The 26833-nt window shown below is 43.0% G+C and overlaps 1 protein-coding gene across 2 annotated transcripts in view; it reads right to left on the bottom strand.

Moving 5' to 3' along the window:
• Positions 1-2904: 2904 nt before the first annotated feature.
• The window catches only part of mxi1 (max interactor 1, dimerization protein), a 34261-nt gene continuing 10332 nt past the window's right edge, over positions 2905-26833 (bottom strand). For both annotated transcript variants that reach the window (XM_039799079.1, XM_039799087.1), the window contains exons 4-7: positions 9932-10046; positions 8148-8346; positions 6910-7153; positions 2905-6285 (exon numbers count right to left, since the gene is read on the bottom strand). In XM_039799079.1, the coding sequence (XP_039655013.1) occupies positions 6990-7153; positions 8148-8346; positions 9932-10046 (478 nt within the window). In that variant the 3' untranslated portion in view covers positions 2905-6285; positions 6910-6989. The remainder of the gene's footprint in view (positions 6286-6909; positions 7154-8147; positions 8347-9931; positions 10047-26833) is intronic.

The following is a 26833-nucleotide window of genomic DNA, read 5'->3' as shown; positions in this document are numbered from 1 at the left end:
AACCCAAATGGATATACAGTCCGGATCTAAATCTGCAAGGGACCGGATTTGGCCCCCTTGAGTTTGACACGTGCTAAAAAGAGATAAATATATTTTGCAATAGAATTGGAAATTATTAGAAATTGCTGCAGCTGACGTGTTATATATTCTGGGTTTATTCATTACATTATGTCATTATTAGATATGGCTTTATTCCTATCTCTAACTGTGTGTTCTGATCATCCTTCTCTTTTTTTTTTTCTAATTTTTTTGTAATAAAAGTTGAAGAGTTCAGCTGTCAGTTGATGGCAGGCTAAGCAACAGGAACCACTGACGAATCTTGTCCTCTGGGTGGCAGCATCTCCCACAATGTGACACTGAGGTAACCCAACCAGGATGTAGCCTGTTGTCACTGCCTCCCACAGTCACTACTCTGTCCACAAAATGGCTTTATCATAATGTTCTCTCTGAAAATAAGAGTGCAACAGCTTTGGAGAGGGCAGAAAAGACACGCTGTATGAACATTACATTTCATATTCTACAACTCCTCACTTGGGGGGAGGAGGAAATAGGGTAAAGAGGACAGAACAGAACACTGTGCAATACATTATTAATAATCTACTCACATACATACCTGGACACTCTAACTGCTCTTAACTGCTAATTTATGCTAAATGTAATTTATTTATTAACTGTATAATAACACAATACCATACACAGAACTATATATCTATCTTTATTTATCTGTAGTTTATTGTTGTTTACTGTTTGTTTATTTTTTGTAAAAATATTTAGCTAAAAGTTTATTGTTATTCTTATACTGTATTTTTTTCTATTTTTTTTCTATTTAAAGAGTGTTTTGTAAGATGCTAAAATCTGCTGCTGGAAATCTAATTTCCTTGCGGGAGTCATCCCAAAAGGATCAATAAAGAGAAGTCTAAGTCTAAGTCTATTAGTTCAATGCAAAATCTTTCCCTTTATATTTAAACCCATGGAGTCTGTGCAATGTGAAATCCCCGAACTAAACACACACATAAATATGACATAATAACTGCTATAAAATAACATTTATCTTGATAATGATACTGTAATGTATTTCAGCATTCAATTTATAAAACCATACAACATTTGAGTGGGACCTTGTGCAAAAAGAGACCGTATTTTTCAGCTTTTTATAATGAGACATGCACTTCTACTTTCATGTTTCTCTCTCACTCACACACACACACACACACACACACACACACACACACACACACACACACACACACACACACACACACACACACACACACACACAGGTTTGTGGCACTATCTTTGTGGGGACCCGTCATTGACATCATGCATTCCCTAGCCCCTTAGCCTAACCTTAACCATCACAACTAAATGCCTAACCTTAACCCTTACCTCACCATAACCATAACCTAATTATATCCCTAATCCTAAAACCAAGTCTTAACCCTCAAACAGCCCTTTAAAGTTGTGGGGTCAAGCATTTTGGCCCCACAAAGCTGTCGAGACCCCACAAGTATACTGGACTCCCGGTTTTTGGACCCCACAAATATAGTTAAACAAGAACACACACACACAGGAGACAGAAATGAACAGAAACTGAACACACAAACACCCTGAAACAATATGTCAACATATCCTTGTTTCCAGTTTGTAAAAAATGTTTCTCTCCATTTTAGTCAACACAGACAGACGCAGCCAATTTTCGTCAGTGTTGATTTATCGGTGACAGTTGATGTGGAACTGTAATCTACCCCAGATTATTTGTAGTTACAGTGAGTTCATAATGACACTGAGGGAGCAACATCTTCATTATCACTGCGTCTCTCACCGCAGTGTAACACGGTGGTTTGGTACAACTTGGGAGCTCGAACCTCTTAACCATTTTTCACAAGCTGTGATCACTTGAGAGGGATACTACATGTGGTGGATGCTCATGTGTTCAGTTAAAGAGAGAAAAAAAGCAACTGTAAGTCTCCCCACAAGACTGCTTTGATCACACACACGTGATCTTCGACGGATTTATGGCATGTGTGAACTGCTGGAGGTAGTCAACACTATTTCAACTCATGTGACACCTGAAAACAGAAGTGGAAAATCCTTTAAAGCAGGATTGAGATCTTTGACAAACAGAATGTCCACTAACTAGCTTTTTTCATCTCACTGTCTACATTAACGGGTGGAATTTGCTCAGGAAAAAAGCAAGTAAGTGGACCATGATTTAGGACTCTTCTTTTTTTAAAACTACTAATTTCATGGCCAAGAGTGAGCTTTAATGCTAAGAGTTTGGATCATTATAAAATAAACATTTTCCAGTTAAACTAAATGCTTTCAGGGTTGGCATATCTATTCAATAGTTCATGCTCTAGGACTGTGGTTTCTAACTTTTTTTCCTTCGGTTCATGACCCCTTGAAATGCAGCAGTATCTAGTTGTGACCCTTCCTCACAGATTGCAGTTGTCCATAAGCTGTGAGCAGTTTAACCAAAGACATTATTGCTTCTCATGTTGTTTGATTTGAATAATATTTACAGCACTACGGAGGTAAAACTATGTAGAAAAGAGAAAATGTGAGAAAAATGCAAAAAAAAAAAAGCCCCTCTGAGTAGAAAACATTTGTTTCTTCTCCATAATCATCTTGTGACCCATTGAAGAGGGTCCTAACCTCAATGTTGGGTATGGTAAGTTTTTGATGGATAGATTCTTGCACATTATAGGGAATAAAAAAGTAACAACATTACAGCTGATTGATGAAGTGCTTTTTGAAGAAAGGATGTTTTGCAGTGTGAAGCATAATTTCCCCCTGGGGATAAATAAAGTATTTCTTCTTCTTCTTCTTCTTCTTCTTCCGTCATTGCTTTACAGTATATTCAACACTGACACATTGCATGGTTTAAAGAGGCCAGTTCAGTCATTCAGGTTTGAAAATCTTGGTGTTTTTATTGTAAGTATTGCATCTTCAACGTACATGGCTAGAATCATCATCAGACTGCATGTTTTACAAAGGATGGCCACAGGTTCAGAACAACAGGACGACTCCCTACGTGGGACTGCTCGTTTGGGTGAGCTAACCTGCCCTCAAGGGCCTGCTTGCTTAAAGCTGGACACCAGAATGAAGTGTGGTTTACAAAAGACACTGCAACTTCCACTTGGTCATGGCTGACACACTTTTGGCCAAGCTGCAAAACTGGAACTAAACGCTCCTGGACACACAATCAGGATCGCATGTCTAAACCTAACTCTTCAACACAGAGGTAAAAATATAGCTTTGTGATCACCAGCTTATGAAGATATGCTATTGTTTTGAATCTGCAGCATAGCCAGAAACTCTTTGTCAGACCTCCCAACTAATCTGGGTTGATCCAGGTCCAGTCTGCACTGAACTGACAGTTGAGCTCAGTTAACTTTCCGTGCACGATTATAACTGCAAATTATGATTTGACAGAGCCTTCACTAGTTATTATATCTGACACTGGAGATATATATATATATATATATATATATATATATATATTTTTTTACAAATATTTTCCAAAAGTTTGATATTTACTGAGTAGCAGGTGGCAATCAGCCCAACTGAGATCAGTGCAGACTAGTCATGGACCAGCTGCCTCTCTAAAGCTTAGCCTTAGTAAGAACATGGAGCACACACACTCACACTCTCTCCCTCTCTCTCACACACACATGCACGCACGCAAACACATATGAGAAGACAGACCTTTCTTCAGTAAAATCTGTTCTTATAGTTTGTTTTATCCCATCTGGGAATACAAGATCAGAGTAGTTTGCCACATGAGACAATACAATGAGTGTCAGACAGTTTTCACACATTTCAGCAATATACAACAAAACCCAACACTATCAGAATCGTCCCAATGTAGTAAAAATATATTGTACTCCGAGCAGGTTAAAACACCACTAGGATGCGATCCAGATCTGCAGACATAGTGGAATTCATTTGTCGTCAAACATGGAATCTTTTTTTCTGTCAGCAGTGTAGGTTCATAAAACCAACATATGAAGACGAAAACAAAACGAAAAAACAAAGAGTTGAAGTTAATAACTTAAACAGGGGAAGAATAAATGTAAACTGTCCCTCGGAGAGAGAGACATTAAGAGAGAGGACACTGAGGTGTTCTGAGGTGGTTTTGGCATTATTTTTTTTTTTTTTTTTATTATAATCAAGCACCAGAAGTGGTGACTTTCTGATTCAGTGCCAAGTCCAACAACCTCAACATAGCTCCGCAAAAAGCTTACATGTCAAACTCTACACCTTAAAGATGTCCTTCAGAGAAACCAAAGGATTTTGTTCCTTTTTTTTTGTTGAAATCCTCAGTCAGAGGCATTGAATTGTAAATGTAAGACACATTTTGTCAACTAAAACACATGTCTAATAGAGACTACAATCCTCCTAATAAGAGGAAAGTGGAGTTTTAGACCCCTTTTATTGTGTAGTAGCCGGCACAATATTTGCCAGTAAAGTCTTGGCTATCGATACAAGCCTTGAGCAGAGATGACCCCCCCCCCCACTCAGCACAGACCCAAAAACAACAAGACAGTAGAATGTATAAACAGCATGGCGAATGTTTCCCCTTGTATCAGAGGGCTGGGTATGGAGAGAAGCCATTTTGTCTGATCTATCAGGTTGTTTTAGGTCTGCATTTCTGGTCACAGGCATAGCGCTGTGTTGTTGGGGGCGGAGGGGGGCAGTCAGCTCTGGACAAGGCTGGTGACTCTAAACAGGCGAGGCTCAGCACTAGGAGCAGCTTAGGGGCCAATTACATTTCAAGTGTCCATTTAATAAAACATCAGAAAAAAAGAAAACAAAATAGCTACATTTCTTATACCCTCCCACCCCCCTACCCCCCAAAAAAAGATTAACAATAAACCATAAAATACACAGTTCTTAAAATAAGGAATGAGAAATAAGCATCAAAAAGAGGAGTAAAATATGACAGAACCAAAATAAGTTAACTTTTTCCCCCCCATTGCTTGTGTTCTTTCAGGGATAGAGAAATAAATATTTAAAAAAGGGAGGTGCTTTTTTTTTTTTCTTCTTCTTTCACATACAAAATGATTCATGTCAGCTCCATGAAAGAGAAAGACAGTGGGGGGTATGGGGGGGGTACAGAGAACTGTGGTTGAAGTGCAATTCTTAATGCCAGTGGAGTTGGGATGGCGAACATTGACATCATACAACCCGTTTTTGTCTCCCTACACTTGAGGCTTTCCCTCCACAGATCACCCGCCCACCAGTGGAATGCCATATACAGATTTTCACCCCTCCAATTCATGAACATTATAAACAAGAGAAATAAAAAAAAATCTAATAAATAAAATAAATTTAAAAAAAAAAGAGTGCCACACATACTCAGCATTCTCCAAAAGAAGTCATGCTGGGTCGCTTTTCCGCAACTGGATGGGAAGTTGTTCTGTCGTCGTCGTTTTTCTTTTTTTTCTTTTTTATCACTTCGAAGAGTAACTTTTCTTTCCCTTCTCAGGGCAGCAACAGAATGAGTAACTTTTAAAAGTTTCCATCAGCAAATTGAACAGAGTAATAGTGTCCGTGCCACATCCACTGTCACTCTGAAGAGAATAAAATCTTTCAAAAATATGGAATTTAAAATGCACAATAAACAGGTCAAACAGCAACAGATGCAATAGTTCTATCCATGAGCTCTAACTTATTTATTTTTTTAGCTCCTTTTTAAGGTTTAATTTATTAAGCCATTTGTATGTACAAACAAATAAAAATAAATTTGCTTTTTGGACGGTCACACAGTCTTTAGGGGAGATGACAAAAGAAAACGGGAAGGAGTTCAAACTGACGAGACAAAAAGGCCTACAAGAGTTATTGCTTGTTACTGCTGGAAAAAGGATGCACATTTATTCCAAAGTCGTTGTTTGGACTTTTTCCTTGTCGCTGTTGTGATTTTTTTTCTACTTCTTGTTTTGTGCTGTTTCTATGGACAGCTCTAAAGTAGGCAAGTGCAGGATAGCTTGTCGTAGCTGCTTGTTGAGGGGACAGAAATCAAATCAAAACACACACACACACACACACACACAAACACACAAGTTGCAATTGTCACTCCTTGAAAATGCACTGAGCACCCACATTCGACAGGAATGTTGTTGTTTTTTTCCTCCATTTTTTTGGGTTGTATTTCCTCTGTGCTTGGTTGGAAACAATTACTGCAGACACACTTTTTGTTTTGCTTTAAAAGCTTAGTGGTGATGGTGATCTGCTTCCCCGTTGGTTTGTTTCACAATAGCACCAGTTTGAGCGTCCGAGCTTCTGCGTAGTTGAACAGAGGTAACAAAAAAAAACATAAGACAAGGATTAAATTCAGAGCTGAAGGGACATCATTTATCAGGGCCAAGAGGTGTTGATATGGCAAAGTTCACCCACAGTTAAGGATGCACAGGACCAGCTCAACACACACACACACGCACACACGCACGCACGCACACACACACACACACACACACACACGCACACACGCACACACGAGACAGGAGAAATGAACAGAAACTGAATCATTTCAATATCATACAAATCTGAGTGCATTTGGGATCAAGTTAGGGGGTTACGTTTCTCATTCATTTCAATTGCGTGGGTTTAAAAATCAAGCTGATGTGTATTTTTAATATCATCCAATTCTCTGATCTCCCTTTAAAAGAAGATTAAAATCACATCACTGTGTTTGGGTCCCTGGGGTCCGTGTGGCTCAAAGTTCAGAAGTGAGGAAAAAAAAAAAAAAGAGGCTCTGGGTGGATTTCCTCCAACAGTGGCTTCAGCAGCGCAGGATGAGGACGGGCAACTAAAGGCTAGGAGCCTGCGGCGGCGCTGCTGAGAGGCATGAGGAACGGGAACGCCGTTCGCTGGGCGTGGCCGTCCGGAGGCGACTGCGTAGCGTACGTAGGCATGGATAGATGGATAGACGCATGGGAGGGCAGGCGGGTTTGGCTGGGAGGTGGTGGCGGTAGTGGTGTGGGGCTCTAGGAGGAGAAGGCAAGTTTGACACTGCAGGAGGAGTAGCCCTCGTCGCTGGCCATGCTCTGCAAGCTGCTGTGGTCGTCCAGGTCGCTGGTGCTGGCTGTGCTCACACTGTCCAGCTCTCCATGGGAGAACTCCGTGCTTTCCACGTCCACCTCGATCTCCTCTGCAGCCGAGGATGGAGAGAAACGAAAAAAAAGTACATTAGCGGCAGGATAACGGGGTTGCTTCAAGGATAAAGGCTGGCCGTATTTTGTATTTTTCGAGAGTCAACAAATACAACAAAAAGACCAAAACCAACAATGAGTGTAACATGCTTACACAATGTGTTATCTTAACATCAAACACTTTATATCACTATTTATATCACTATATGTCAGTGGTCCATGTGAATTAATATGGATCCAATAAAAGTGGTTTCACTTGTGTTGAACCAGGATGGAATGACAAAAACTAATGAAGGATTTCATTTGGATGTCGGTTACTTCAACTAACGAAGGTTTATTTTTAAACATACCTGCAAACTCCGAAGGGCTGAAAAAGGTGACACATTTTATATATATATATATATATATATATATATATATATATATATATATATATATATATATATATATATATATATATATATATATACATACATACATACATACAACAGCAGCTGCACACTGGTAGGTAACGGTAGGCTAACTTTACCTGCTGCCAAGTGTAGTGTTTACTAGCGTGACATGCGGCGATGTTTAGCATCAGAGAGAAGCGCAGGCATTATTAGATTATAACGGTCGTTAAGGCACCGGTGCCATATTAGCACTGGGTCTCGGGTCTCGGGTCTCGGACCCCCCCCCCCCAAAAAAAAATAAACTCTTCGGATCTACACGATTCACGTGGATGACATTTTCCCATTCAAAATGGCTATTTTCAGCCAAAAAGCGACTAGTTTGCAGGTATGTTTAAACCTATCAGGAAGCGTTTAAAACCACTATCCAGGAAACTTGTGTTGATTCTTTTCAGCAACACCTCACTTCACATACGGTCCCAGAGGGACTCAAAAGGGTACAACCTCAGTGTGGTAACATTAGGCCGAGAGCAGCTTGGTGGCTTTGTAGTCGCTGAATTAAAATCCTTTTTTTTTTTTTTTAAAAGACTGCGGCCTCACTAACCTTGGTCAGAGTCAGAACGGTCGGAGCAGAGGGTGGAGCCCACGCTGTCCATGCGTATCCTCTCCCCCTCCCCTGGGCTGCTCTGGGCTACAGCGCCGCTGCCTCCCCTCAGCAGCTCCAGCTGACGCTGGAGGTGCCTCTGCTCTCGCTCCAGAGACTCCAGCTGGTACTGGCTCTTCCTGTCTGCCTCTTCAAGTTTCTGGTCAGCAGAAAGGGAAGAGGGGAGACAAAGAGAAGGTTAACTATGTGTACCAGGGACCAGGGCGAGACGAGAATGTATAGATAAAAGTGTGCGTGTTGAAGAGGAGATGATAGCCAGATAAAAAATGACGTTGAGGAAAAAGAGGTGAGACACAATAGTAGGCGGGCTGCAGGGATTGATTGAGAGACTGAGAGCAACACGGCGAAGAAATACAGAGGAGAAAAGAGTGAGAGATGGAAAGCTGGAAGATCAACTTAAGCTGCAGCAGTGCTGAGACACTGAAGAGATACGTAGATGTTGTTAGTCGGTAAGGAAACTCCTTTCATGCTAAAAGTCTGTCAGAATCAAACGCAGCACAAAGCAAACAAAGAGCACCTGTTTTAGCATTCAGCCACTAAACTTGTTGTGTTTCCTCCTGCCTGCCCTCAACCTCCTACATGATTTCCCTCACCTGCCTTGTTTACACCGCGTCGCCTCTTTAACTCTCTGCCTCCGTTTACACCCTGTGCCATTACAATATAAGCGAGGGCCGTGGCAGGGACTGATACAGCCGTGTTTGCGCTTCTAACCATGTAGCCTTGTGTCACGGTCGCCAAAGGTGACGAGCGTGACTCCCGGCGACGGACCAAAACAATAGGCCATCAATAAGCGATGGAGAGACTCAAGTTGACAACAGCAGAAGTGCAGAGTGGTGACGGCAGTATAGTGTGTGTGTGTGTGTGTGTGTGTGTGTGTGTGTGTGTGTGTGTGTGTGTGTGTGGTGGGGAGGGGGGAGCCCACAGCAACAATACAGGCTTTATGCTTCGCCTCTCTGTTACGTGAATGCACGCAATGCCAGGCTTTTTCCCATGCAGACTGCTCAATCTCAGGCAGTCACATGCCTCTTTTTTTAACTGGATGGAAAAGCGTGAAGCAGGATGTCTTAACGTGTTATATGCTCAGGCAGGGAAATTATCACTAGTGACCAGTTGAATACTGGTTACATTTTGGCTGAAGTTTGTATGCATAAGTCAATTTTTTAATGCCACAGCAGGTTTTTGTCAAAACATTTGGATGGAATTATTCCTGGATGTACTTTTGGTCTTCCCTTCATTGGATGCGTTTTTATTACAATACTTACACATTCATAAACTACAATGAGTGTAAGGGTCTTTTGCAATACAAATGCACACTGCTGTCAATAACCACATGTAATCAGCTTTATTTTTAAAGGCATGTGTGCCATGGCATCTGTGCCTCTGCAGCAACACAAATAAATTACGTATTAAGAGTGACGCCAGCAGTCGGTAGTTGAATCTGGCAGCAAAGGTCAAAACAAATAAAATCCAATGGTAGTGCATCTTAGTTCATCAACATAGCATTGCCATAACTTGTCATTTGAGTAATACATTGTTATCTGGTTTTCTCTTTGCTCAGTTTTGTAGCAGCATACTTCCATGTGTGCGTCATCATCATATTTTTATTTCTTGGGGGTCAATTGTATTTCAGATGCCACCACTGATCTCATTGCTGACTTAAAATTCTACTTTTTTTTCACCCTGTGGTTCATATGTATGTTTCTTTAGCTCTGGTTATCCTATACCTTTATGTGTGCTTTGGCTTTGTTGAGCAGGCCCAGGGTGGTGTGGCGGTTGCAGTCGGGTCCCAGGGGTATGAGGGCCTTCAACCTCTCGAGACACAGCCGCAGGTGAGCTCGTCTGCAAAGGAGAGACAGAAACAGAGAGAGGAACAGAATGATTAGATACATGACAGTCTACAGCAGGGAAGGGCTGGGGCCTGGACAGGAAAATGTGAAATGTATTGGATGCTGGTAGTTAAAGGTCTTGCTCAATAGAACCTGGGAATTGCAACCTTATAGCAAAAGTCAGAAGGGAAAGTTCACCCTAAAACACTGTTTGGACCAGCTGTCCTGTATGTTATTCTGGGGAATTTTCTATTTTCTCATGTACAGACAACTTGCTAAACACAGATGTCAAGCTATTCACATTACTTTACACCCACGCCTTATAAACGCATCACATTGTTAGCTTGTACTGAGCATCTGAGGGTGGATTTTTTCCTTTTAAAAGATCAGCACTTCAGCACCAAAATGCAAGCAGTATTCTGTCGTCTTGGGATACAGGCAGGCTCATTAAGACACAATGTATTCTTATTTTGTGAGAATCCACCAGCTGCAGACCTGGCTCACGCATTGCAAATCCCCACCTTATAGTTCAACAACACAGCAGGTTTCATATGACTCACGTCTCCTGTAAGCCTCGAGACAATATATTATCCTCTTGCAGGTACTTCTTGCACCCAGTTTTAGTTACCCCTTCTCGCTTACATTACAAACAAGAAGTTTTAGCTGAGAGGAGGGGGGGGGAAGAGGTTCCTGGACACTGCTCGGGCCGTACGCTCCATCATCCTGACAGTCCCTTGTTCCGTGACTGCAGACAGGCCAGGGTTACTATCTATCCTGCTAATGGGTCCGGGTTGAGAGGTAAAAGAGTGATAATTGTGGCTGTAACACAATCAGGGCTCCATTAGCAGGAGCTGCCCTTTTAGCTAGCCTGAAGGGGAAAAGTGGAGAGACATTAAGGAGTCAGTGGACTCAGTGGAGCTACCCAGGACCTCAGGAACAATCTCTGGGGGAGCCCAAAAGAAGACAAGCCCAGGGGACCAGAGCAGAAATTCACTGCACTGATGACACTGGGCTAGACTGCTCTCTGCTGTGCTCTACTGCTTTAGGACTGGTGGAAATGTGTGTGCTGGCTGGCAGTATATCTGTCTGTGTGCATATTGGGGTGTGTGTGTGTGTGTGTGTGTGTGTGTGTGTGTGTGTGTGTGTGTGTGTGTGTGTGTGTGTGTGTGTGTGTGTGTGTGTGTGTGTGTGTGTGTGCGTGCGTGCGTGCGTGTGTGTGTGTGTGTTTGTGTGTGAGAATGGGAGGTTCAGCTATGCATGGATGGTGCTGATAAAAACACGAGAGGAGAGCGAGCCATTGCACCAGTACAGTATGCGTGAGTGTGTGCTTAAACTATCTGAAGTGCTGCATGTCTGGGGAGTGAAAGAGGAGGTGCCCTGATTCCGTCTGTAGCGCTAAAAGTTTGGAAGTCACAAGACATGTACACACAAGTTTTCAGCCTGGGAGGCTCAGGTCATCTGTCGGTGTAATCAGTTCTATACATAGGAGAGAGCAGAGACAACCTTTGCTCCTTATCTGTAGATGTCTATCTGTGTTTAGACGCACACACGCACACACACACACACACACACACACAAACACACACACACACACACACACACACACACACACACACACACACACACACACACACACACACACACACGCTGGCAATTAATCACTTTCTACTCTTTCACGGTAGCCTGGGGGGGGGGGATACACGCAAGTCCACCTGGGAGATGTCTAGGACACGCTACTGAGAGGACAACATAGCAGAATATCTGTCTCAGTAATTCTGACCATTTTGTTTACGTGATCGTTTGAAAACAAGGCATTTCACTGCAATTTGCTGTTTGCTATATAACCATTTTTAAATTAAGTAGGCCATGTATATGGAATGTTTCAACATTGCTGATAGGCCAATAAATAATTTATTGTGTAGCTGTAGCTGAAGAGCTGTCACAAATATAATTTCACATTACATGGGAGAACAAACACATGCTTGCTCGTGAACGTTATTTGTAGTCCTAAAAAGTACACTGTGTCCACTGTTGGAACATCGATTACATTCTTACTTTTTCCTTAGTCACAAATACAAACATTTGTCCACACAAGGGCTCGATAAAGAAGGGTTTTGAGGGCAACGCGGGACACACTGGTCATGTGTGGGCCTGTCTGTCTGACCTGTCGGGTGCCGAGTTAGCAAACTCCAGACACCAGAGACCACAATCTTCTCCTCCACTACCATCGAGATTAAAACAACAATCTTAGCAGACAACCTCAGATAACCCCCACTTACAACCACTCCTGTCCTTCCACCCTCCCCTCTCCCTGACCCAACTGACATGATAAATGTACAGAGGAAGCAGGAGGTACGCCGGCCGCACAGGCACCGCAGAGGATCACCACACATCTAGCCCAGGCTATGACCGAAATATCACATCATGGTTCTTAGCGCTAAGACTTCTATTAGTGAGTGTGGTGTGAGGCGTCACTTGTCGGGCTGCTGAATCACCACTTTTTGCTGAGTCGGTCTTAAACTACAAACACCCATTCGCACCCATATGAGGAGGTGGAGGAGGAGGAGGAGGAGGAGTCTGCCACGCTGTCCTCTCTTTCAGCACTTTTGAGTCTTGGTTCTGTCCTTTTCACAGCTACCTCTTGTGCCGTGTGATCGCCTCTCACAGCGATGCATGCTACTGGCTGGCAGCATTCAAACACCCTCTCTGTGCCTCTTATTGAAAGACAGACATGTGAGACGTCTGCGTGACATTTGTCCTAATCTCTGGGCGCATGATGTGCTCTGCTGTGAAGGTCTGTGATAACGACAGGAGGCAAAGAAGCCCCATAAAGCATAAGAGGGAGTGACGGAGGAACAGTGTGTGACTGTGAGAGCAGGAGAAGAGATAGTGTGTACTAATGTGTGTAATGCATTGCCATCACACTGGGCCGCCTGGTAATGGGAAGTCAAACTACTGGAACTTTTAGATATCATTCTGGGAGAAAAATGGCTATGTCCTCAGAGTGACAGGCAACTAAAGATAATGGCAGAGACCGGTTTATCACGGTAGTCCGCATCACCAGCACTATCTCTAACTGTCTCACTAAGGGGTTAAAGGTCAAAAGCTACTAGCTATTGGTGGTGCCCCCAAGACAGCTCCCTAATCCCTGAAAAGGGTTGTTTTTATCGTGTAGACCCACAGCCAAAGAGTTTAAGCCATTTGCGGCTTACGATATGAGTGGCGGCTTGTGACCATAAATACCTGCGTGCTGCAGCCAGAATCTCTCCTTCCTCTGCCCTCTTGTAGCCACGTAACACGGGCAACCAGCAACATGTCCTACTGTTTCCCTGAGTTCTTAGAAAAGACTGGTGCTAGTTACATAAACAGTGATGGATTTACTGTGCAGCCCCATAACTTCCATGTCCTCAGCTGGGGATTGGGGAAACTAAATTAAAGGATGTGACATCACAGGATGACAGTGTCAGTAGGTTGCTGTTAATGTGGCATCGCTTTTATTAGGGTTTAAACTGCTCTCCTGACAGCAGTGCTCCCTGGCAATAGCATGTTAAGGAGAGTAAAAAGCATGCCTGATGGCAATTGTGCTGTGCTATTAGTTAGCTATGTTACGCTCCGGATAACAAAAATCATAGATGCAATTATTATGAAGTGTCAAGTTGACATACAAAGATACTGAATGGGAAATATCCCACCTTCAACGACTCAAAATAAGCAACCAAAGCAAAACAACAAAAATCAAAAGCCATAACTACTGCACAATAAATGACAGGATCTGTATGGCAACAGACAGGGTGGAAAAGATCAACAAAGTGACAAAGGAGAACATAAATAGAACATAAACTAAAATATATGTAATGCAGAGTAATAGTAGTGAAGACTAATGCTCTGCTGTTGTATTTCCAGTGTCTAATGAATGGCACAGTGAGCTGTAGGTTGCCTGAATGGGGAACTCTTCATCTGTGGCAGATTATATAACACGTGGCCAGTTGCTACCAGGACCTGTGTTCCAAACTGTCACGCACAGCAGGGATATCAAATCCCTCGCTGACAATAAGACAACACAGGCAGAAAGACCTCCTTTTTCCTTGTATTCAGCAGTGTGTGATTCCTGGGAATCTAAGCGAATATAATAGCATGTTACATTTTTTATTTTGTTTATTTTGTTGCTGCCTTGCAGGTATACCTTAGCGAACAGCTGCTTCTGAAATCCCACGCTCTCTCTGGTAGTGAGGTGAGCTTCTGTGGACTCGAGTCGAGTTCACGAGAGTTACCTGGAACTCACAGCGTAAATGTGCGCAGCTTGTAAGAGCGTTTATAAAAGAGCTGTATAGATGGGAGTGTTTAGTTTTCACTTGCTATTTTCATACTTCTCCTACGCAATTAATTCTCAATTAATAGTGGCTTGTTTCAGAAACATTAAATTATTTCGCAATAATAAGGGCTAAACATGCATTTTAACAGGTACACTGCAAGTATTTTTAAAGCATTCAATACAACTGGAGCAAGAAGAGATCAAGTCAAAAGATGTCTTTAAAAAAATACCCTACTACACACCCATTCAAATTGGGAGAATTAAAGTGTGCAAAATCCTAAAGGCAAGACCTGCGGGCTCACCACAGACACAGCCGGCCTTCCCTACCAGTATGCGTGTGTGTGTGTGTGTGTGTGTGTCTCTTTTATGCTTGTGTGTGTGTTCCTGTGGCTAGTGTTCCTGATGGGCCCCAGATGGGTACGCAGGCAGGCAGATCTGCCTTCTGGCTTTGACATGTGAGCGAGCAGCCAGCCGGCCCCGGGTCATTGCACCACACCTTTCCTCCTCATCCCAGCTCGCCATGAATCACGTTCAGGACCTGCCCTTCTTTTGTCCAAATGCAACTACTTTCAGTCTTCTTCCCTTGCTTCAGTTCAGTTGCCAAGCTGAAGTAACACTGAGAAACATTTACATTTAAATCTACTGTACAGTCATTTCTGTACCGCTCTCCCTCTTGCTGTAGCTGTTTCACTTGAAATGCGTCCAAACTGCCTCTAATGTGATTTTTAAAGAAGCACTTTGAAGCTCTCCCTGTTGGTATGGGAGAGCTGCCCACCACAGATTTTACACAGCCTACGCACATCATATGTACATCTCTCGTCAGTACAGCGAACAACAGCTCCGCACTCAGCCTCACTCGCCCTTGTATCATCTCATGCACACAGAGTGCATGTGCCTTTGGATCAAAAGGCACACACACACACACACACACACACACACACACACACACACACACACACACACACACACACACACACACACACACACACACACACACCTCTGTTTAAACGAATACACACACACATTCGGATATCTGATATCTCTGTAGTCGAAAACTAGTACCAGACAAATAGCTCTTTATATGCGTGTCAGTGTGACGTGAAACACGTGTAATGGCAGCAACAAGCCGTAATTCCATCAAGATGACAAGAGCAATCAGCGCAGTAGTGTCTTCAACATATTCCAATAACTCTGGAGGGATAATGCAAGAGAGAAGTGTGAGGGTATTGTAAACAGTTGCAAATGTCTTGTTAAAATACCAAAGCATAGACGCTCTTGTCTTTTGCAGAGTTAAACCATGTATTAGGGCTTTTCAACCACAGGAAGTTTTCCACAAGCCCGGGAATCTTTTTTATTTTTTTTAATGAAACTCAGGAACTTCACCTGTATTTCGACTGCAGGAGCCTCATTCCAAATGTTCGGTCTGCTGACTGTTCAAACACAAGCCTCCAGACTGTAACACCTTGTGTATAGAATTCATTCAGTATGTAAGCAAGCACTGCTAGTCTCTGATATCAATATTAGAACACGGGATGGGAATTGTTTTTAGCTTTATTAAAGTAACTATATGTAACTTTTGAATGTTTCCCGAAATTGTGTAATTTTTCATCTGATGATCACAAATGACCTGTAACAGCAAATAAGACTGACAGTGAAAAGAACGCTATTTTTATATAGTTTTTTTGTAAAGCCTTTGCCCGGGTCCGATTTTTCCCCGCAAAGTCACAAAATGATTTACGGCAGGTTGACGGCACTACAGAGCACACATTCTGAAGGGTCACAGATTTCTTTGTAACACCGGAAAAGCCAATGAGTATCCAGTTAGGTAAAAAGTAGCAGGAGATTTCTTTATGTAGGCCTAATTGTATTTTAATGTTATTTTAGAAGTTATCTGTTGTAGTTATGGCTGATACTGGGGCAGGGCCATCACAAGATAAAAGGAAATTAAAAGAAGAATAACTAAAAGCTAAAAGGGAAAGTGAAAGACAACGGGCAAAAACAGAGCCTGACTTGACAAAAATGTTAGAGTATGAAAAACAAAACTGAAATGTGTCTTTTTGTGCAAACTTATTTCTCAAACCAAGCCACATGTTTTTTTCAATACGCAATAAGCAATTTGCCAAATACATTTATTGGCACATAAAAACACATGAGGACCCTATAGTCCCTTGGACGGTTTGATTTTGAAGTCCTACATTATTTAATGCTAACAACATCTAATCTTCTAAGTATTTTCCTTTTTCATCCCTTTTATACATCATCTAACTTTCCCTTTTGTTGTGCAGTGGGGTTATTTTCAAGGATTACATTATCAGATACATAATTGTACTTGCTCAGGTGCATCCTGTTGCTTTGAAGACATTTGAATGTATGCAATTAGCAAGCCATCCAGTATTTTTTCCGTTACTTATACAAACTCAAAGTCTTACTTGATTTTTATTTATTTTTTTACTTGTCCTCTAAACAGACAGATATTTCTGCAAATCTGATGCCTGGCATTTCCTGTGGGCAGAGTACTAAGAGGGGAAGGGGCTGAGCAGAAAACGGAAAATGCATATTCATGTGAGTGTTCTTTGTCTGTGAATAAAATAAATGGCAATAAAAAGAACACCTGGGCCTGAAGAGTGGCACGGAGAGAATTGCATTTTTTCTTCTTTTCAGTACCCAAAAGCAGCTAAAAACGGCACTGACAAAGCAACCAGAGTTTCTGCTTATTTTCCTCTGGAACCAACGCTGTAGGCGAAGCGCAGACGACGAAGAGAAAGAAAATACGGCTGTCCTAGATTCCAAACTTGTGAATACATAAATAATGGATAACTTTTCAGGCCATCCAAGATGTCTGACATAATTACTGGACGCGCTCTTAAAAGGGGAGGGTCAGATATCCAGCCGATACACTTCTCTTTGGCAAATCCAGCACTAGCTCAAACCAATTTAACACACACGCAAACACACACACACGCACGCACGCACACACATACGATTTGACCTACTTCTAATACATGCAGAGGGGGAGGATATTTAACCCTTCACCCAGTTATTACACTAATTACACATCACCAATGACCGTCTAGTCATCTACAGTAGAGTAAATCTCTTGAATTAACATGCAAAAGGAAATTAAGACATCATTATACCCTTCGGGAGAAAAAGAAAGAAAGAAAAAATGGACTTTGCAAGGGAGTTCTATCGTTCCTCTCCTGCCTTACTCCTTCTCGAGCGTCGAGGCTCATTTAAAGCCGCCGCAAGTCATGATTCACAGCGATGTCAAAGATGATTGGAGTGATTAGAGTATTTTGTAATGCAAAGCCTCATTTAAAGTAGACTAAGCCATGTCCGTTGAGCACTACATCAAATCAACGGCAAAGGATCTCTCTATGTGGTGGAAGGCAATTAAATCAAACAGAAAATGTGGGCACAAGTGTTTTTCTTTGTATGCATTTGAGCATTATTTCCCAAAACATTCCAAATCCATTATTTCACGGTTAAAAATAGCAAGCGTGAGAGGCCTGTGGCTTAAATGGTCTGGACCAGTTGCTAAGGCGAATCACATGTAAGCCTCCCTGTCCCAAATCATGTATACAGTGAAACAACATGTGGCACAGGGATCCATACTCCGCAGATGGTGACATACAATATACATGGAGAGGAGCAGGACTCAACCCACAAAGCAACCTGTACATTTCTTCCCCATGGTGCTTTGCTGTGACTGTAGGAAACACAAAACACATTCAAACTGTTTATGACAGATGATCACAGCTATAAAAAATAAATTACAAAAAAAAATAAAATAAAAATCACAGTCCTGATGGTGTAGCGGATTAATGGACCAAATTCTTTCATTGCACATTTGGCATCTTGTATCAACACCTGGACCATTTTTCAGCTAATTTGGTTTTCCTGGCAGTGAATTACAGTGAAATAAAGTCCTTGCATTTCGCTTAATCTATAGTGAAATAGAGAGCAATTATTAGATCAGGACGCACTGTAGCCCATACACATTAGCATTTATAATGCAACAAAAAGCACACACACAACACAACAGGAAACAACGCTTCTCTGTGTTTGCTCACCACCTTTGTGTTCTGGATCGCTGAGTTAACACAAAGGTTGTTTTTTTTCTGCTAAAGATGCCTCTTCTAGGATTGTCTGTTTTTTATTCCCCCTATGTTTTTCACTCATTCTCTCTTTCATGGGGGGGTCATTCTCCCTCTCTCACATGACAGCTGTCAGGTTGTAGCCAAGGTCACATGTTTACCCATACAGACAGTGGCACCTGACTGAATGGGTTGTTTTTTTTAAATAGAGGAAACTACCACTCACTAGCTTGACTGCTGGAACAGTCATCAAAGAGCCAACAGCCTGGCTGCAAAACTGGCGCCCGCTGTATGTGCTTTAGCCAATTACAGCTTTATTATCTGAACTATAAATGAGAGGTTCAGGAAATGAAAAATGCAGATGGAGACCAGTTTATGTGTTCAATAGGTCTGGATTAGGATGGTGAAATCGTTATTCTAGGGTTCCCTTCATGCTGAAAATTTTGTGTTGATGATTTATGAGTTGACAGATGGTTCTAGCATTAGCCCATGTACAGCACGCTGCGTGTAACTCGTGTTGCAGTGTCACTAATACCCACTGGACAATGCATTGGGCTGCGCCACTAACTGTTAGTGGGACCTAAAGACTGACCTTTGGGACTTTAAACCACATGCTTGCTACTGAGACAAAAGAAGTGCAAACACGAAAGCTGCACATCAAAGCTGGTGTGGTGAAAGTTCCGTCCACTGCCGATGTGTCAGTCAGTCCATCGCGTTTCTACATGCACGCACAAGATTAGAGCCATCTTAGCCCTACAGCAACTGTAGGCTCTCTTCTTTTCTTTTTTTTGACAGACTTATGCCTACCTCATCCCCTTTATGAAACGCGGACAGATGGGATAGATGCAGAGGGTCAGAGCGAGATAGGGTGAGATATATACAGAGTGGGGGAGGAAGGGGAGTGTTCTGTCTGTGTAATCTGCCCAGAAACTACCGATGGGCACAAACGGGAGCCAGTCTGTTAGGAGTTCCACTGGGGTTTACCAATGGCAAACAACATTTACATTTACATCAATGCCCAATACTATGTGCTACTAGAAAACACATGAAAGACATGTGTGTGCATGCTTTGTGTTGAGCACATTCATCAAAAGTGCCACGAGTGCGTATATTTTATGCATGTGTGGCACCAGTGGAAATTTAACCCTTAACCCTAAAAAGACAAAGAGCTATGCTCTACTCATCGAGCTACAAGGGACACAGGACTAAAGAGATAACTAAGCCACTAATAGTATGTCCTTTGTTTTGACAGCTAAGTGCCTATGAGGCTACTTCAACTGTAAGTGTTAGAAAAGTTCTGTTTATCTCCACTTCTTTATCTATCACCTGACAGCGAACATGAAATGAGCAAGAAACAAGAACTTTGCATCTATTGGTAGAGACATACTTTGACACCAGCAGCTCAACTCTTCAGGATGCTCCTCAGAAAAAGAAAATGCTTTCACCCGGGTGCCGCCTTCCTGGCGGTTTATGATAGCGTGTGGCCCACGTCCTAACCATTCAATCATCCACTGAGGGTTTTACTACACTGTCCAAACTGGCAGACAACTGTCAAGTTAGACAAACAGGGCTGAGGAATGAGGGGAATGCTCATCTCTCTCCCACACACACACACACACACACACACACACACACACACACACACACACACACACACACACACACACACACACACACACACACACACACACACACACACACACACACACAAACCGCTTTTTTGTCAGTGGAATTAAACCAATTTTAATAAGTCTTGGTGCGCCATTGGAACTATGCTGGATGATGACCCATATTCTGGTTAGATGGCAGGGAAAGAAAGAAATGCAGAGGGGGTGAAAATGCATTGCTGCATTTGGGTGGGTGGGAAAGGGACTTTGATATTTCTGAGCATTCAGGCAGTTGTGACCTCAATCCCAAAAAAGAGATTCAGTGTGTGTGGAGGAGAGAGAGAGAGTCTTTCCAATTGGCAGTAAAGCTTACTGTAAAAACGCATATGGATTCAGGGCTGAAACCACACTGGAAACTGGGGGCAATAAAATGCAAACGGGACTTCCAAAATCAATTTGGACATGCAGGAACCCACCCCACCCCTACTCAACCAATCCCAAGTGGTAAATAAAGAACAACGCAGTTGATTACTAGGCAGACCAATGCTGTTGTCACGCTAAACCTGCTGAAGCCACAAACAGGATCCGCCATGCATAGCAACAGCGCAGAGGAGGGATGGAGGACAGATTGGAATAAAGTGGAAACAGAGAGGGAGAGAGAGAGAGAGAGAGAGAGAGAGAGAGAGAGAGAGAGACAGAGATAAAGCCAAAAAGTTTGAAAGGAAAGAGGAAAAGTATGAAAGAATAGAGCAGAAATTTGCCCTCTTTAAGCAACAGCCACAGACATAAACACGTGCTCAAACACACGTACACTCACACACACGTGCAGCGTTCACTGGAGTTGAGAGGGAGTAAGAGTGCTAGCTGTGCGTCGGGGCAAAGAGACTCTGGGGCTGAAGCCCATCACTAACACACGGATTAGTTCACACGTGCACACTGCCTTTTAATCTGCTCCACTGACAAAGGTCGGAAGACAGAGAGAGAAAAGAAAGAAGGCGAGAGACAAAGATGGAGTTAACAAAAGGAGACGGCCATAGAAACAGAGTCAGAGAGAGGGATGAGTGAGTAGGATGGAGTTAGTGGGACAGAGGGGAAAAGAGATGGAGGAAAGGGCATGCCTTTAGGTGCACTGCACAAGAACCACACCGCCTAAAAGTCAAATAACCAATGTCATCAATACATACGTCTTCGGGATGTACGGATGATGTGACTGAACTCTTACTGCTATCTTCCTGAATCCCACTTTGCACAACGCCGGCCAACGTCACTGACCCACCCACAACCCTCACTTTGCCCTTTAGCCCTGTGTGATTCGAAGGGTAAGGGCTGAGGCTTTGGATTAAAACTCCAATATGGCCTGGCTCCGAAAATGGGCCTGGTGTAAAGCCAGGGAGATCCAGCCAGATGTTGGCTGCTCTGGGGGCAGGGAGGGGAGAGGGTGGTGGGGGGGGGATGTGTGTATGGGAGGGGGTTGCCCTGTTACACCATATCCTCTTTACAGCTGTGGGTGTGTTTTAATGCATCCAGTAGAGGGCAGGGGTAGGAGTGTAATCCAAATATTCTATATTAACCTTTAATGCACAAATACACATTCATGTGTCCAAACACAAAGAGGCACCCACTCACTTTCTCACTCACCTAGGTCGAACTCACTAACTTTTCTTGTCACTTAAGTCACTTAACCCTGTTGGCACATAGGCCACTCCACCGGAGTTAGTTCTCAACACAGAAATAGCAAATAATGGGTATGCACTGATGATGAGAAAGGATGCGAGGCTGTTACGAGAGTCAGGGGTGGGGACTTCTCTCACTGCTTCTTCCTCTCATTGGTGAAAAGCTAACCTCTATGATTGGTCAGAAGGCAGTGGTGTTTCCCCTTTTTCCCCAGTTGTATGGCTAAAAATAGAAGCCGTAGTCAGATTTAGCATAACTGAATCTCTCTTATGTTTTCAGCAAGCATCCTATTTTCCCCTCTTTCTATCTTCGTCTCTCTCTCTCTTTCTCAATCTTTAAGTTACAGATCAAATTAGCTTGGCTGCTAACGTGACAAGCTGCTCCGAGAAGGAAGAAGGAAAACAGGAGCATTTCTTTCAGGAACAGTATGTAACCGCAGCCTTATCCATTTGGCCCAAAGTGGGATTATCAACAAGCCCGACACAATGCTGTTAATGGAACAGGTTGAACAGCACATTATGTGGGAGGAACTGCACACTTTGCAGCACAGCCCGAACATACAGTCCTCATTTCAACTTGATTAATTTGAACTACTACAAACAAATGTTTCCATTTCAGTCATTAAAATACAAACAAGCCTAGAGAGCCTGCTGACTAAACCTGCATGCCCATCCAGCCTTGTTCCGTTTGGTTACACTTATCTTCCACGGAAATGCTGTGCAGATGCACTTTTGCGAATAAGGGCAGAACAAGAAGGCGCCAAGATAACACGAGTCAAAGGTCAGAAGAGCGAGACAAGACTGGAGTGATGGGTGAGCTTTCAAGTGCCAACATCCAGCCAATCCCCTGTGTGGGGCCTTCTTTACACCTGTCTACTGAACATCTGTGAGGGGAATGGCTTTTTAGGATGTTAGGCAAAACAATGGTGACCTCATACACTCTACACTGTCTGACAGCAAGCCATTGGGAATGCCGGGACATGTCCACAAAACTGTACAGGTCTGCAGTCTTTGCATCTCACCAGGCACTTCTCAAGTAGCTGATATGAATCTCAAATTATGGCATTTGATACTAAAATTACAGCAAATAAAAAAGGATGATTTGATCTCAGATAATAATAATAATAATAATAAAAATAATTATAAGACACACACACACACACACACACACACACACACACACACACACACACACACTATGGATTTTTCAGTTCCTCAATGTAATGTGACTGGCCCACTGAGAGTGCCAATCCACAAAAACGCTCTACTGTCAGAAAACCTGGCAACCCAGCAGGTAGGTGCGAAAGGTAAATCAATGCAGGGTTATTCACTCACACATAGCACAAGTTAAAATGAAAGTCCCTCTTGGCTGAAGTATGTGCTTTAATGGTGTGCAAAGTACACAGTTTAAACAAGGTACTTTCAAACATCTTATGAGCCAACTTCACTTCAAGGAAAGAATATGACCTCCTCAGTACAACTGGGCACCTGCCACACTGGTTCTCAGGGAGGCAGACTTTGAGCCACAGCCACAAGTTGTCACCATCTGACTGTTTGTGACGATTAGTCCCACACTAACTAGTCATACTGGCTTATGTGTCACTGTGTTAATTACGGTCAGTCAGAAATGCCCACTGTGTGCACACTGACACAGTGGGAGTGTGGATCAGGCTTGCGTGCTGCTCAAGGCATCCCTTAGTAAGGTGTGTTTGACCTATCCCTCTGCTCATCCCATCAGCCTGTCAATTACTTCTTCGTTCTCTGACCCGGTCGTTAGCTAAAGCTAAGCCAAAGCCAAGCTTGGCTGTTAAGGACTAGCAATGGGTGGCCAGTGAGAGGAGGGGGGAGGGGGGGGGGTGTGCCCGAGCACGTGTGCATGCTCTAGCTGGGCTCACCAGACCAAAGATCAAGTCCCTTAAGCTGCTTTTCTGAGCCAAGAAAAGCTTACAAGTCATCACGTTGGTCAGAACAAATGGTCCCAGTTTTAGGCCCTGCAGCAGAGCCTGAGAATAGGCTGCACTCACTGGGAAGACAACAGAAAGACTAGTGAAGCAGTTTGGCTTTCTTCATGGAGCATCAGCACAGCCAGAGAAAATGTAGCCCAGGTTTATTCATGTTTGACTGCTCATCCAAGCCCAAGGCTGGAACAACAGTACTGAGTTTATAGCCCACTGGTTAAAAGGAATGGGAATACATGAATTGGGCTTCAATCCTAATAGAGGTATGTACCAATTGAAAAATGTGACACCTATTCAATGATTTTCAGTGGTGCGTTAATTACTAAAACTACTGTATCACAAGGCCTGTAGTTGTAATGGTAACATTTAATAGGATATTTTAAGTTAAAAGATGAGTAAGCTTAAAAATCTGACCATAGATCCAGATATCTAAAACACACACACACACACACACACACACACACAAACACACACAAAGTTTATTACAAATGAGGCTTGACTGTCTTCATTTACCATTTCACATACCACTGAGCCAAAACCAGTCTGGAGAGGACAGGCCTCACAGATGCTCCTTACATGCCACCCAAGGACAACCGAATCCCAACTCTAATGGGCAAGACTGAGACTTTTTAATATTCCACAGGCACACACTGAAAGGTGTTTAACCCGCACTGTTTGCCCAACTCCTCTGGTAAAGAATCAAGTAGAAAAGCTAATATTGCTTCCACTGCCAGGGCACTGGGGGAAATATAATTTGCTGTGTGTATTATAAGCCTGGCCTTGATAAACAATATTAAAATGAATAAGTCGCTGTGGAGGAGGAGGGTAAATGATAACCGATGGTTCTTGTGGATTTATTGTAGCCAGTAAAAGCCTGTGTATTGATTATCCATAAACAGAGTCATCATACAAAAGGGAAGAAAAAGCAACAGGTTGAATGACAACAGACTAAACCCTGGGTCACAGAATACTTTGGTGTTTTTCTGTAAAACACTTTAACAAACAAGGCTCGTCCAACAACTAAACTGAGCTGGAGAATATGTTATCAACATAAAAAAAAAAAAGGAAAACGACTAATAGGAGAAAAACTGTGAGATCAAAGCGGTGGACTGCAACACGCGGACATGCAAGCCTTTAACTGTTAAACCTTACTGAGGCAGTGTAATTTAGTAGTGACATGAGGAAGTGAAATAGGGCTGTTAGGAGGTACATGATCAAAGCAGCAGAGCCACCACGTTATCTGGTCCCGCCGCACAGTGTGTGCATCTGGAATGTGGCTTTCCCCTCCCTCTTTCGGTCCCCTTTATCCGCGTCCTGTGGTCTCTGCTGTCGCGAAAACTCTAGTTGTCACAGAGGTTATCAGGACCCATGGTAGCCATGCAAGGCAAATCGTCTCGCTGGCGGCAGATATGCAGGGTTGATAAGTTTTGAGAAAAAAAGGGCCCCATCAAGGAGCTGCCTCCAATTTACACGACTTGGAAGTCTGCTGAGATGGAACGAAAGCTGCTGCTGTTGTAGAATGATGTTATAAGCCTGACACACTTGGGTGAACAACTATGCCTGATACATATAGCTTACAGTGAGGCATGTGCTTAAAAGGGAATTGGATTAACTGCTGGAAAAAGGGCAAGGGGGATTATAAACGATTCTGACTTTAAGTGTGCTTCTAAAAAGATGGATTACCATTTACATTTTTACCCTCTTTCTTTGCTAATGGAAATCTGAATTGTCTTGTACTGTTCCAACTACTAAGCAACAACCCCACACCTACTGTGTTATAAACAGGGTGTCGGTATCTGGATTTGGTGGCGTGGTACAGGACGGCCTGTTCCCAGCTCACTCCGTTCTGCTGCAGCTCTCTGCACGGCTGCACAGTCCTGCAAGGTGGAGCCAGAAAAAGCAGGAGGGAGAGAATGCAAGTTTCAATGGACGTTATACTCATGAGGGGAATTAAAACACTTATGCCGTCAAATACACAAACGCGTGGGCAAATCACCTTTGTAGTCTCTTTACATTATGCTACATCAATTTTAGTATGCAGAGAATTTCATTTCACTCAATTAAATTATCTCTCCAATGGTTCATAACTCTGCAGTAACCATAATTCAGTGCTGAACCAAGCCAACATGGATCCCTTCTGTTCTGCCATCTACATGCTTTACACTGGTCTGCTCAGATTGGCAGAGATGACTGTTGCCCATAAATGGCCATAGGAACAGGCCATACTACAAAGTGCCTGGCTGCGTGAATGTGCAAGGAGTGACAAAACAGACCTTCACACTGTGTTGTAGGAATAAACATCTGAGCCGGCACCTTTTTAAAAAAAATGTATTTGTGTGGGTGGAACACTGGAAAAATGCAACCCCACATGGGTGCTGCAATCTGCCGAGGCCAGTCAGCCGACCGGCTGGCCTTGTGTGGCATTGCGTATGAGCACCAAGATGACACATCAACTCTTGTCTATATTTAACTCACTGGACGCCTCTCCTTCCAATGTTCCCATCCTTTTAGAAGAGGCTGCCAGGGCGGAGAATGGTGAGAAAAACAGGCCGAGGTGATATGTAATTACACTGAATGGATCCAGCCTCCCACATCCTTTCATTCTACCAACACCGTCAGAGATAATGAAATGGAAGGCGAGCTTTTTTTTTCCCCACATACCATAAATCCTGCAAGTCTAGCCTCTCTTATTTATGGTGTCAAAGAAAACCCGTAACGGCTTGACTCTTGAAGCCTGCAAAGTCACAGAGCATAAACACCAGCAAGCACCTTATGTGGGTGGTGAACTCAATCTGATAAGGGCCTCTAAGAAACCAGTGTTTGCTCTCTTCAGACTGTGTGGTAAACCATCACAAACCGAGGTCTTCCTGAATACCCCACATTTCTTTCACTGTAGATACTATCTTAAATGCAGAGATAAACTGATCAGGCTGGAAAGCTACTGAAACGACATTTTGTTCGGCTATTACGCTGACACGGTTGCCGATACTACATACAAATCAAAAACCATCTTTGCATCAAAACGAGCGCTGAACTTTTGACTTAAGCTCCAGCTCTGCCTGCATGCACCCTTGCCTGCCCCTGTAACTTGAAGCCCTTAGCTTGGCAACAAAACTGTTGCATAACTTTAAAAAGGTGCAAAGAGTGTGTGCA

Source organism: Perca fluviatilis, chromosome 1 (genome assembly GCF_010015445.1).
Source record: "Perca fluviatilis chromosome 1, GENO_Pfluv_1.0, whole genome shotgun sequence".
Classification (NCBI taxonomy): domain Eukaryota; kingdom Metazoa; phylum Chordata; class Actinopteri; order Perciformes; family Percidae; genus Perca; species Perca fluviatilis.
The sequence above is the reverse complement of the archived record's forward strand: the minus strand, read 5'-3'. Positions and strand labels throughout refer to the sequence as shown.